The sequence below is a fragment of the Urocitellus parryii genome, chromosome 3 (genome assembly GCF_045843805.1).
Source record: "Urocitellus parryii isolate mUroPar1 chromosome 3, mUroPar1.hap1, whole genome shotgun sequence".
In the NCBI taxonomy this organism is placed as follows: Eukaryota; Metazoa; Chordata; class Mammalia; order Rodentia; family Sciuridae; genus Urocitellus; species Urocitellus parryii.
In genome coordinates, this window is record NC_135533.1 from 116,551,633 (window position 1) to 116,564,634 (window position 13,002).

The 13,002-nt window shown below is 39.2% G+C and overlaps 1 protein-coding gene across 3 annotated transcripts in view; it reads left to right on the forward strand.

Annotated features, from left to right (window-relative positions):
- Osbp2 (oxysterol binding protein 2) overlaps positions 1-13,002 on the forward strand; it is a 182,865-nt gene that overhangs the window by 23,172 nt on the left and 146,691 nt on the right. For all 3 annotated transcript variants that reach the window (XM_026408931.2, XM_026408930.2, XM_026408932.2), the window contains one exon: positions 6,395-6,603. In XM_026408931.2, coding sequence (XP_026264716.1) covers positions 6,395-6,603 — 209 coding nt within the window. The remainder of the gene's footprint in view (positions 1-6,394; positions 6,604-13,002) is intronic.

Consider the following 13,002-nt stretch of genomic DNA (forward strand, 5'->3'; position numbering starts at 1 on the left):
ACTTTAACTGTCAAATAATGAGGCCAGAAGCAAAATGAAACAATGTCATGTCTCACAGTGACAGTGTCATCTCTGAAGGGAGATGACATGACACAGTGGAGGCTTCTGTTTGATGGTAACATCAGGCATTTGTAATATTGGGCATTTTCCAAATGGTGCTATCTGACGAGCTTCGATGGTTTTGAGAGTATAAATGAAACCTGGGGGACAAGTCTGCACAGCCCAGTGGGTAAAAGGCAGAGCTGAGGGTGGGTGGGTGAGCTTGATGTAGGGGCATGGTCCCCATAGGACCTACAGGGAGATGCCTGTTTCTGCATTCCAGTCTTTGCATCTGGAACAGGGAGGAGAATTTCTACCTTTCTATCACTTCTTAAGTGATTATTTCCTACGAGACTTATATGGTATACCCTCAGGTTGAGGTCAGTAGAATGAACACAAAGAGGATCTTTATGTCAACCAGAGAAGACCCTAACAGCATCCCCTTGACCTAAGAGAGGTTGAAAAATTATGGCTGGCTTCATGGCCCTCTCTAAATAATAATAATAATAATAATTATTATTATTATTATTATTATTATTTTGTATACTGAGCATTGAATTGAATCCAGATGTGCTACACCACCAAGCTACATCCCCAGCTCTTTTTTTTTTTGAGATAGAGTCTCCTTAAGTTGTTAAGACTGCCCTTGAACTTATGATCTTCCTGCTTCAGTCTCCTGAGTCACTAGGATTATAGGCATGCTTCAGTGCACCTGGCACAAGTTGATAAATTTTTATGTAAGGAATTTCACATTGTATTTCCTTCAGCTGTCCATCAAGGTCACCTGGGTTTCTCTTTTCAACTTTTCATTGGAGTATAACATACATTCAGTAAAGCAGGTAAATATAAGTGAATTTTCATGAGGCAGGTACCCCATTTATTTTGAATTTATTTCCTTCCACTCATTGTTAAACAGTGACTTGCAATTTATATCACTGTCACCTTACAGAATTGGTTGTTCTTTGAGGCCAGATAAATGTATCATATTTACCTTTATACCCCCCCCGCACCCTGCCCCATCCTAGTATCTCTAGCATGGTTCCTTTATAGAGTAGCCCACAGAAAGTGCTTGCTGAATTAGAACATGGAAGGTTGGATGGGAATTAACCAAGTGAATCATGGTCAACTTGAGCTAGCATTGAATGAAAGTTACATATCAGCCTACATGCTTTGCTCCAGAGTTGTAGTTTTTTCTATGTGTCTGAATTCAAACTTGCTGGCTTGTCATTTGTTTTCTCGCCTTGGACATTTTTTTTTTTTTGTGAAGGTTGGGAAGCATAGCCCAAGGCAAAGATGAAAGACCTGACACTTTGTTTGGGAAATGCAGTCCCAGAGCAGTGAGCCAGCAACAGCAAGTGAGGCAGAGGACAAATCAAAGTGAACCTTCAGTGCATTTCCTTGCTAGATGTCATTTCACATCTAGAAGTGAGCTACAGAGAGACACCATGGTTACTCAGTTTGTTAGTCAGCTTTGCAACACTGTGATCAAAATACCTGACAAGAACATCGTAGCAAGGAAAAGTTTATTTAACTCATGGTTTCAGAGGTCTCAGTCCATGGTCAGCCAGCTCCATTGCTCTGGGCCTGGTGAGGCACAACATCATGGTAGAAGGGTAGGGCAGAAGAAAGCTGCTCAGTTCATGGCAATCAGGAAGCAGAGAAAGGAAGGATCTGGGGTTTAGGAGAAATTAAATCCTTCCAGGTCATGCTCCCAGTGACCTATATCCTCCCACTAGGTCCCAGCTCCCAGTAGTCCATTCAGCTATGACTGATAAGGTGAGAATCCTTACGATCCAATCATTGCCTGCAAGCTCTGAACTTTATACAGCAGGGACTATGCTTTCAACGTAAGACTTTGGGTGACATTCCAGATCCAAACCATACACTCAGCAAGCATTTTTGCTCAGGACCTGGACTTTCCTATAAGGTTCACAAGGAGAAAACATACCTTGGAGAAGTCCATATAGGGAAGAACAGAAAGGGGATTTATTTGTCCCATTCATCTCCTGTATCCACTGTGGCTTTTCATGCAAGTCTAGAAATGAAGGGACAATTTGGCATGAATGAAGCATTGGCTTCTTCATTAGCACCGTTTTCCACCTCCTCCTCCTTCTTTTTTTTTTTTCCCTCCTATGGGTTTCAAACTTCCTAGCATGCACACAGTGCTGGGTTCAATCCCAGAACTGCAGAAATAATCAACAAACTCTTTCTGTCTCCCATCTAGACTGGGAGGTGTTCCCTTCCTCCCTCAGCTTTGCTCTCCACTCTACTCTTGGGTTAATGATTTTTAAAATGCCTCCATTTAGTTTAGTCTAGAGTTTAGTCTAGAACCAGATCCTGATGAGTATTTGGGCTTCTGCCCTTCACTGATTGGTGCTATCTCCAAGCCAGTCACTGAGCCTGAAGACAGGTAAGTTCAAATTTGAGCTCTAAGACTTTGTATCAGCTATGACTCTGGGAAGGAGGTGATAGCAGGATTAATTGTTTTTGTTTTGAAATAACTTAGATTTCTAGAAAAGTTACAAAAATAGTGCAGCTTTCCCTGAAGTCAACATCACCAAAGTATAATGATCAAAACAAGGAGGTTAGCATTATAATAATTCTACTACCTAAGCTCCAGACTTCATTTGAATTTCACTAGTTTTTCAAGTCTTGTTTTTTTTTTCTATTTTACAATCAATTCCAGAACTCCTTTTTTTTTTTTTTTTAAATGTGGTACTGGGGATTGAGCCTAGTGCTTTGGGTATGCTAGGCAAGTGCTCCACCACTAAGCTACAGCTACAGCCCCATATTTAGTGATTTTTCTATGACTGTGATTCCATCTACATTTATTAAGGAATATCTGTACCTTTTCACTTTTCACCCATTTATCTATTCTTCCAATTATTTACTTACATCAATATGGACTCCTGGGTTTTATAATTACTACTTCAACTACTACAACTACTACTTGTGGCAATGGAAATTGAACCCAGGGCCTTGCACATGCTAGGCAAGTGCTTTCACTGAATCACACCTCCAGACCTTTTTGTATTTTGAGACAGTGTTTCGCTAAGTTCCCCTGGCTAGCATTGAACTTGTGATCCTCCTGCCTTAGCCTCATAAGTAAGTTCATGTAGCCTGCAAGGTACCTTATTTGGTCCCTACCTACTTTTATTTTATTATTTATTTATTTATTTCTGTAGCGCTTGAACCCAGTGTCTTGTGATTGCTAGGCAAATGTTCTACTACTGAGCTATACCCCCAACAATTTTAATTTTTTATTTTTGAAATATCCTCATTAAGATGCTTAGACTGGTCTGGTACAGTGGCTTACACCTGTAATCCCAGGGGATCGGGAGGCTAAGGCAGGAGATTGTGAATTCAAAGCCAGCATCAGCAAAAGTGAGGCACTAAGCAACTCAGTGAGACCCTGTCTCTAAATAAAAATACAAAAATAGGGCTGGGGATGTGGTTCAGTAGTTGAGTACCCCTGAGTTCAATCCCCAATGCCCCTCCCCAAAGAAAAGATGCTTAGACTGGTTTTGAACTTATGATCCTTCTGCCTCAGTTTCCTAAGTAGCTGGGCCACTGCACTTGGCCCTTCCCTGATTTTCTAGTTTAATTTTCCTCTTCTCCACTTTTTTAAAATAGAGCACAATTTTTCATATCTCTGGTTATATACAAAGTATATTCACACCAATTCGTGTCCTCATATATGTACTTTGGATAATAATGATCATCATATTCCACCATCATTTATAACTCCATGCCCCCTTCCTTCCCCTCCAACCCCTCTGCCCTATCTAGAGTTTGTCCATTCCTTCCATGCTCCCTCTCCCTATCCCCCTATGAATCAGCCTCCTTATATCAAAGAAAACATTCGGCATTTTGGTTTTTGGGATTGGCTAACTTCACTTAGCATCATTTTCTCTAACTCCATCCATTTACCTGCAAATGCCATGATTTTATTCCCTTTTATTGCTGAGTAATATTTCATTGTGTATATATGCCACATTTTTTTATCCATTCATCTATTGAAGGGCATCTAGGTTGGTCCCACAGTTTAGCTCTTGTGAATTGTGCTGCTATAAACATTGATGTGGCTGTGTCCCTGTAGTTTGCTGTTTTTAAGTCCTTTGGGTATAGACCGAGGAGAGGGATAGCTGGGTCAAATGGTGGTTCCATTCCTGATTTTCCAAGAAAGCTCCATACTGCTTTCCATATTGGCTGCACTAATTTGCAGTCCTACCAGCAGTACATGAATGTATCTTTTTCCCACATCCTCGCCAACACTTATTGTTGTTTGTCTTCATAATAGCTGCCATTGGAGAAAAAATAGCCTCTTCAACAAATGGGTGCTGGGAAAACTGGAAATCCATAAGCAAAAAAATGAAATTAAACCCCTATCTCTTACCATGCACAAAACTCAACTCAAAATGGATCAAGGACTTAGGAATAAAACCAGAGACCCTGTGTCTAATAGAAGACAAAGTAAGCCCTAATCTTTCTCATGTGGGATCAGGCCCCAGCTTCCTTAATAAGACTCCTTTGGTGCAAGAATTAAAATCAAGAATCAATAAATGGGATGGACTGAAACTAAAAAGCTTCTTCTCAGCAAAAGAAACAATCTGTGAGATGAATAGAGAGCCTACATCTTGGGAACAAATCTTTAACCCTCACACATCAGTTAGAGCACTAATCTCTAGGGTCTATAAAGAACTCAAAAAGCTAAGCACCAGAAAAACAAATAACCCAATCAATAAATGGGCCAAGGACCTGAACAGACACTTCTCAGAAGATGATGTACAATCAATCAACAAATATATGAAAAAATGTTCATCATCACTAGCAATTAGAGAAATGCAAATAAAAACCTCTCTAAGATTGTCCACTCTTTTATTCTCAATATTCTGGCCACAGAATGTCTTTCTGTTCTTCAAAAGTTGAAAACTCAGGCTGAGGATATAGCCCAATTGGTAGAGTGCACAAGGCCCTGGGTTCAATCCCTAGCACAACCACCATAAAAAAACTTAAAAAATTAAAAAATAAACTCGTCTTTACCTTATGGTCTTTGCTTCTGCTATTCCCTCTGCCTAGATCAGTAGTCCATGTCCTTCTTTTTGAACTAATCCACAGTGTCCTTTATGGTTAGGTACTACACTATTTAGCACCTGAACAATCTCTACCCAAAATTACTTTAAATATAAAAACATTAGACTTCCAGCAGCTATGGAAACTTGGCTATTGTTATCAGTTAAAGTGAATTTCCTTTCATCAAAAGATGCCAGGACCCAAGAGCTGGGCTTTCCTTAACCTGTTTGTCATTTTCTCAAAGCAGAAGAGAATCAAAAAGGGAAACTACTATTCAAACAAAAGTTGTCTTATTCTCTTGCATCCTACAGAAACCAGGGGGGAAATGGTTCATACCTACTTCTTGGAACCATAAAAAAATCATTTGACTTTAGAACAGGTAGAAGAATAAAGAACATGACAGTTGTTAAACAGCCAGAGATAATCAATAAGGATTCAAGGACAGCAGAAAACTGCCAAATGAACTCCTGCCACTGGAAGTATCATATGCTGACCAATTTCTCTTTCTTTTATAACACACTCTATGGAAAAAAGATTTGGTGTTTTGTGGAGAGTTTGCTCTGAGTTAAATAGATCTAGTCATGATAGTTGGACCTCAGTTTTCAGACATCAGTCACAGTTGGAAATGGCACATGCTTTAGTCACCTCCACTTTCCCTTATTTTGCTACCATTAGCTCCATAATCCTATAACTAGCAAAGGATTTGGTCCCTTGTCATGAGGTAGCACTATGTAATCCCAGCGCGCACCTTCAACTCATCTGTGGTAGAGCCAGAGAATGGTGGTAATTTTGCTTTATGGGTCTCTGATATAACAGAAGAGACGACGCTATTCCCAGGTTGTTCCAAGTGGGAGGTGCCTCCCTTAGACTCTGGTCATCCAGTATCACTGCTCTAACTCAGTGGTTCTGAAACTTAGTGGAAAGATTCTAGCATGGAGAGTGAGGCCTGCTGTGCTTTGTGTAACCCTGAGAAGTCACTCCTTTTTGCTATTTCCTGATTCTGCCAGGGCTTAGAACACAGCAGACATACCTTGCATATGGCACCAGTGTGGGCTCTCATTCTTCTATCACTCTGCCCACTGTAGGCAGACATGGCCTCAGAATTCTTCTCAACCAAGTGATGACCAATCAGACTCAAGAGGCATCATCTACAAATTGTGACTCCAGGGCCTCTTCTAGCTCTTAGGGTCTGAGGTTCTGAGAACGTGCTTTGAGGGTTTCTTGAGTCTGGAAGACATTGAGTCTGGGAGCCTCACCTCATGCCTTCTCTTGTATTCTACAGAAACCAGGGTGAAATGGCCCACACTTGCCGTGGAACCATCAACCTGGCCACTGCACATATTGATACTGAAGAGTCTTGTGGTATCTTGCTGATGAGTGGGGCAAGAAGTTACCACCTCAAGGCCAACTCAGAGGTGGAACGGCAGCAGTGGATCACCGTCCTGGAGCTGGCCAAAGCCAAGGCTGTTCGTGTGATGAGATCCCATTCAGGTAGTGAATGGTTGATATAGGGGTGTGTATGAGTGGTGTCATGGGTTTAAAAGGAGTGAAATTGAAAGCATTTGGGGGACAGTGGTGACCAGGAGACCCGGCTAGTCTGAACCAACCTAGAAGGTCAGGTTGTATTTGTGCCTTTCCTACACAACTCATCATTCCTTAGCAGTGAGATAGATACCCAGCCACTCTGCCAAGGCCGTCACAGGTGGCTAGCAGTCTTTGGGATGCAAATGATTATGGGGGCAGGGGCTGTGTGATCTTTCCCTGGACAAGTCTGGTTGCCAGACTTCAACAGACATTTCAGGTGCTATGGTGCCTCAGGCCCATACTCAGCAATCTAGGGTGGGAGTCCAGGATTGTGCCTCTGTGACTTGGGCCAGACTTTTTCCCATCGTCTCTTTGGTGAAGATTTTTTAGATGTTTAGCCAGAGCTGCTGTCTTTGCCATGGTGAGACACCAAACTCAGATGTTCTGAGCAAGATGTTTTACTTTTTACTTTAATAAATTTAGTATTTAATATGCAGTGTTTTTATATAATTTATAAACCAATGGCTCCAAAAGCCTATGAGTAAAGTCTTGTCTTTGTACCTGTTCCCAGCCACCTACCCTGTTCTCTGACCCAGAAGAAATTAGAGGTACTAGTTTCATGCATCTTTACATAGATGCCCAAATCAGTGCTTATTTGTGAATAAATGCAGTGCTCTACCTTGCTTTTTACATTTAGCAGTATATTTTTGTAAAATTTTCTTTGTCAGTTCCTAAAAACTTCCTCTTTGTTTTCACAGCAATGTGATTTTTCATTGTATAGATGTACTGTAGTTTATTTAACCCATAGCCTGTTGATGAAATAGTTGATTAGGTTTTTGCCAATGTTTTAACGATACACTGGGTTGCAACGTGTAAGCATTTCATTTCACACTTATGTAAATACAACATACTAGGATTCAAGTTGCTGGGTCAATGGGAGTGTATGTTTGTAATTCTGTGATGTATTGTCCAGCTGCCTTCCATAGGGGTTGTATTGTGAGATGCCAGTTCAGACTGTGAGACACTCACCTCCCTACCACCTTGTGCATCCAGAGCCATAGTAAATGTTTCTGATGATTGAAAAATGTGTCTACACAAACTGGGAGCAGGGGTTGGGCAGCTATGATCTTTCTGAAGTTGTAAGCAAAATGACATGTGTTTCTACAGACCTGTGTAGTATTTCTGGGGAGACAGGGTTATAGGGGAAGAGCCACAGCCGTTACTCTCCAGGATTATCTCACAGCCTGGGTGGGGAGACATTGGATTCTGTGTAAGGAGCTTTAGCATAAGACAGGATGAGAGGGACTAGTGACATTTGTCAATGTCCTGGGCCCTATCCCCAAGTTATGGTCTCTCCCCCAGTGCTAGCTTCTCAATGTGCATCGAAGGGCACCTAATATCAATATGGCCTTCTTTTTTTACCTCACCCATTTGGAGTATGGGTTATATCTTATTCTGTTTTCTGTTGCTATAACAAAATGCCTGAAAAGGTGGTAATTTATAAAGAATAGAGATTTATTTAGTTCAAGGCTTTGGAAGCTGGGAAGTCTAATGGCATGGCACCAGCATCTCCTCAGCTTTTGATGAGGACCTTCTTGTGGCATCATAACATAGTGGAGAACATCACTTGGCAAGACAGATCAAGCCAGAGAAAACTCAATTTTATAACAAAGCCACTCCCACAATAACACATTAAACCATGAATACATTAATTCATATATTAATCCACCTCAGTCACCTTCCAAAGATCGCACCTCTCAAATACCATTCACTTTTGACTTTGTGGGTTAAGTTTCCAGCACATAAAGTTTAGGGGACATATTCAAACCATAATAGGTCTCCCTGCTCAGTGATTATTCTCCCTGGGGTCAACACTCATGCAACTCTGGTATGTCAATGATGATGTTGATCTTGGGATGTATTACCCAGGGTACCACGCCATCTCTCCATGAAGGAGGGGGTTGGGGTCATATCAAGCAAGGGATATGCTGAGACCCCCTGTAGGACCTGTGGTCTTAGCTTGGGATGCCTGTTGAGAGCCACTGTGGTGACAGATGTGGCTAAGCTCAGGACAGCCATGTTGGCCAAGTGAGGATGCACTGCTACTTACCAAAGAACTAATTTCTTCTTTTTTTCTAAGAATGGATGAATGAATGAAATTGCTTCATTTTCGAGAAACATCCTGAAAATAATGTAGTTTGTAGCATTTACTGGATTATCATAAAACAATTTTCTTGGAACAGCCAGTAGGAAGGGTTTCTTTTGTGGTTGGGGAGAAGGGCTTGCTAATTCAGCTGACAGTATGAGAGACTGGTAGTCTGGACTTGCTTTAGGGGATGTGGGAACCCCTAAAGTAACAGCCTCACCTACCTTCATTTCATGAGATGCAGCACATAGCTTGTGTTTCCAAGGGGATAGCCTTCAGAAGGGTAAGGATACAGAACAGATTACTAACATTGGAGATAAAAGTGGTGGTGTCATTACTATTGACCTTACAGAAATAAAAATGAACTATAAGAAAATACTATGAATAATTGCCTGTCAACAAATTAGATAACCTAGATGAAGTGATCAAATTTCTAGAAGCAAAAATATTACCAAGACTGAGTAAAGAAAAAATAGAAAAATCTCAATAGACTTACAATAAATAGATTATTGAATCAGTAATCAATGATCTTGCAACAAAGGAAAGCCCAGGACAGGATGGCTTCACTGGGGGAATTCTAGCAATAATTTAAAGAATTTATACCAATCTATCCCAAAATCTTCCCAAAAAATTAAAGAGGAAGAAACATTTCTTATTCTGTGAGTTCAAACTGATAACAAATACACACAAGAATATCATGAGAAATGAAAACTATAGACTATTATCTCTTATGAATATAGACTCAAAACCCTTAACCAAAGACTGGCAAGCAAAAATCCAACAGTGTATTAAGAATATTATGCACCATGACCAAGTGAGATTCATCATAGGAAGCAAAAGGTGGTTCAATATAATAAAGTAAATTAATGTAGTATACCAATTTGAAGGGAAAACAAAGAATATGATTATCTCAACTTAATGCAAAAGAAAAGGATTTAGCATATATCCACTCTTTCATAATAAAAACACAAAATAGGAATGAAAGGTAATTTCCTTAAAACAATAAAGGACATGTATGAAAAACCTATAGCTAAAGTCATACTCAGATGTCCTTCAATAGATGAATGGATAAAAAAAAGTGGCATTTATACACCATGGAGTATTACGCAGCACTAAAAAATGACAAAATCATGGAATTTGCAGGGAAATGGATGGCACTAGAGCAGATTATGCTTAGTGAAGCTAGCCAATCCCTAAAAAACAAATACCAAATGTCTTCTTTGATATAATGAAAGCAACTATGAACAGAGTAGGGAGGAAGAGCAGGAAGAAAAGATTAACATTAAACAGAGACATGAGATGGGAGGGAAAGGGAGAGAAAAGTGAAATTGCATGGAAATGAAGGGAGACCCTCATTGCTATACAAAATTACATATAAGAGGTTGTGAGGGGAATGGGAAAATAAACAAGGAGAGAAATGAATTACAGTAGATGGGGTAGAGAGAGAAGATGTGAGGGAAGGGGAGGGGGGATAGTAGGGGATAGGAAAGGTAGCAGAATACAACAGTTACTAATAGGGCATTATGTAAAATTGTGGATGTGTAACCGACGTGTTTCTGCAATCTGCATTTGGGGTAAAAATTGGGAGTTCATAACCCACTTCAATCTAATGTATGAAATATGATATGTCAAGAGCTTTGTAATGTTGTGAACAACCAATAAAAAAGTTTTCTTAGATCAGAAACAAGGATGCCCACTTTCACCACATCTATTCAACATTGTACTGGAAGTTGTAGATAAAAATTATGCAAGAAAAGGAAACAAAAGTACAAATTATAATGGAAAAAATAAAACTTTTTCTATTGGCAGACAAAATGATCCTACACATAGAAAAAAATCTCAAAGAATATACACACACACACATACACACACACACACACAAATTGGAGTTAATAAATAAATTTAGAAAATATGCAAAGGTACAAGATTGACACAAAAATATCACTTGTATTTCTGTATACTGGCAATTAATGATCCCCAAAAGAAATGAAATCAATTTTATTTATATAGCATAAGAAAAACTGAATAAATATGACAACTAAATTCAAACTAAAAACCATTGCTGAAAGAAATTAAAGACCTATATAAATGGAAAGTCATCCCATGCTCATAGATTGGAAGATAATATTGTTCAGAACTGAAAACACTATTCAAACAAAAACTGCCCCTAGAAATCTATAAAGTCAATGTAAATTTTATCAGAATTCCATGTTTCTTTTTACAGAAATGAAAAGCTGAACCTAAAATTCACATGGAATTAATTTCAAGGGACTCCAAGTAGTCAAGACAATCTTGAAAAAGAAAAAACTTGAAGGACTCATATTTCTGATTTCAAACCTCATTATGGAGCTATAGTAATCAAGACAATGTGGGACTGGTATAAAGATGGTCATACAGATCAATGGGATAGAACTGAGAATCCATAAGTAAGCTGTATATCTATGGTCAATTGATTATTAACAGGAGTACCAAGATCATTTAAAGGATAATTTCTTCAACAAATGGTACTGAGATGACTGGATATCCATATACAAAATAAAAAATGAAGTTGGATCCCCTTTTTCATGCCATATACAAAAATAATTCAAAATAAACCAGAGACCCAAATTTAAGAGTCAAAACCATACAATTGTTAGAAGAAAAAATTATAGTAAATTTTCATGACCCAGGATTTGGCAGTGATTTTCTTAAATTATGACACCAAGAAAATTGCAATGAAGAAAATATAAACTGACTTCATCAAAATTAAAAACTTTTTTGAGGATCAAAGGGTCTATCAAAAAATGAAAAGATGACCCCCATCATAGGACAGAATACTTACAAATTATATATATGACAAGGGTATAGCATCTAGAACATACAAAGAAACCTTAAAACTCAATCATAAAAAGACAAACTACCCATTAAAAAAGGGCAAAGTACCTGAGTTGGCATTTCTCCAAAAAAGATATACAAATGGCCAATAAACACGTGAAAAAAATAAACATTATTAGTCATTGAGGAAATGCAAATCAAAACCATAATGAGATACCACCTCATGCCAGTGGGGTGGTTATTATAAAAAGGAGGAGAAGGAAGAGAAGAGGAGGAAGGGGAGGACCAGAATAAAGGGAAAGGAACAAGAGAAGGTATTGCCTTGGTGGGAAATAGTTTGGTGGTTCCTCAATAACTTAAACATACCCCCATGACCCAGGAATTCTACTCCTTCCAAAATAACTGAAGATAGCATTCAAACATAAATTTGTACATGAATGATAATAGCAGTGTTATTCACAATAGCCCAAAGGTGGAAACATTCCACTTGTCCATCAATGGATGAGTGGATAGACAGAATATTCATACAACAAAATATTGTTCAGCCATGTAAAGGAAGTTCTAATACACACAACAATATGAGTGAGTCTTGAAAATATCATGTTAAGTGGAAGAAGCCAGACACAGAAAGCAACATATTGAATGATTTCTTAAATTTGAAATATCTAGAGTAGATAAAATCCATAAAGAAAGAATGCCTAGTAGTTGCTAGGGGCTGGGGGAGTCACATGGGGAGTGACTCCTTAGTGGGTATGCAGTTTCCTTTTGGGGGTGATGAAAATGTTGTAGGAATAGAGAGAGGAGATGGTGGTATGGAATTGTGAATATATGAAGTATGACCTAAATGGTTAAAATGGAATATTGTGTGTATGTGTGTGTATACACACAAACAAACAAACACATACATACCCTAAGCCACCTCAGGTGGCTTGCCAGTGTTTTTTAGGATAAGTTCCAAGCAAACTCCACCTCCTCAGGTCCCTGCTGGCAACCTCTTTTTCTTTTCATCTTACCCACTGGACTCCACTCCTACCTCAGGCCCTTTTTATGCTGTTCTCTCTGCCTAGGACACCCCTTCCCCCATTCTTGGCTCCTCTGGTTCCCCATCCTTCAGATCTCTGCTTAATGTCACTTCATAGGGCTTTAAGCAATCCCCCTTACCCAGACATTTCCATCATGTTATTCTTGTTATTTTCTTCATTGCCACCTGCAGTTATTAATTGACTGATTTGTTTTCTTACTTGTTTTATTAAATACAAAATAAACTTCAGTAAAACCTAGGTTCCTTGAGGGCAAAGAGAACCTATATATCTTGTTTTCATGGTGACTCTAAAACCCAGCACTGGGCATTGGTCAGTGCCCAGCAAGGGTTTGTTGTGGGGTTGGCATGCCATGACATCCTCAGC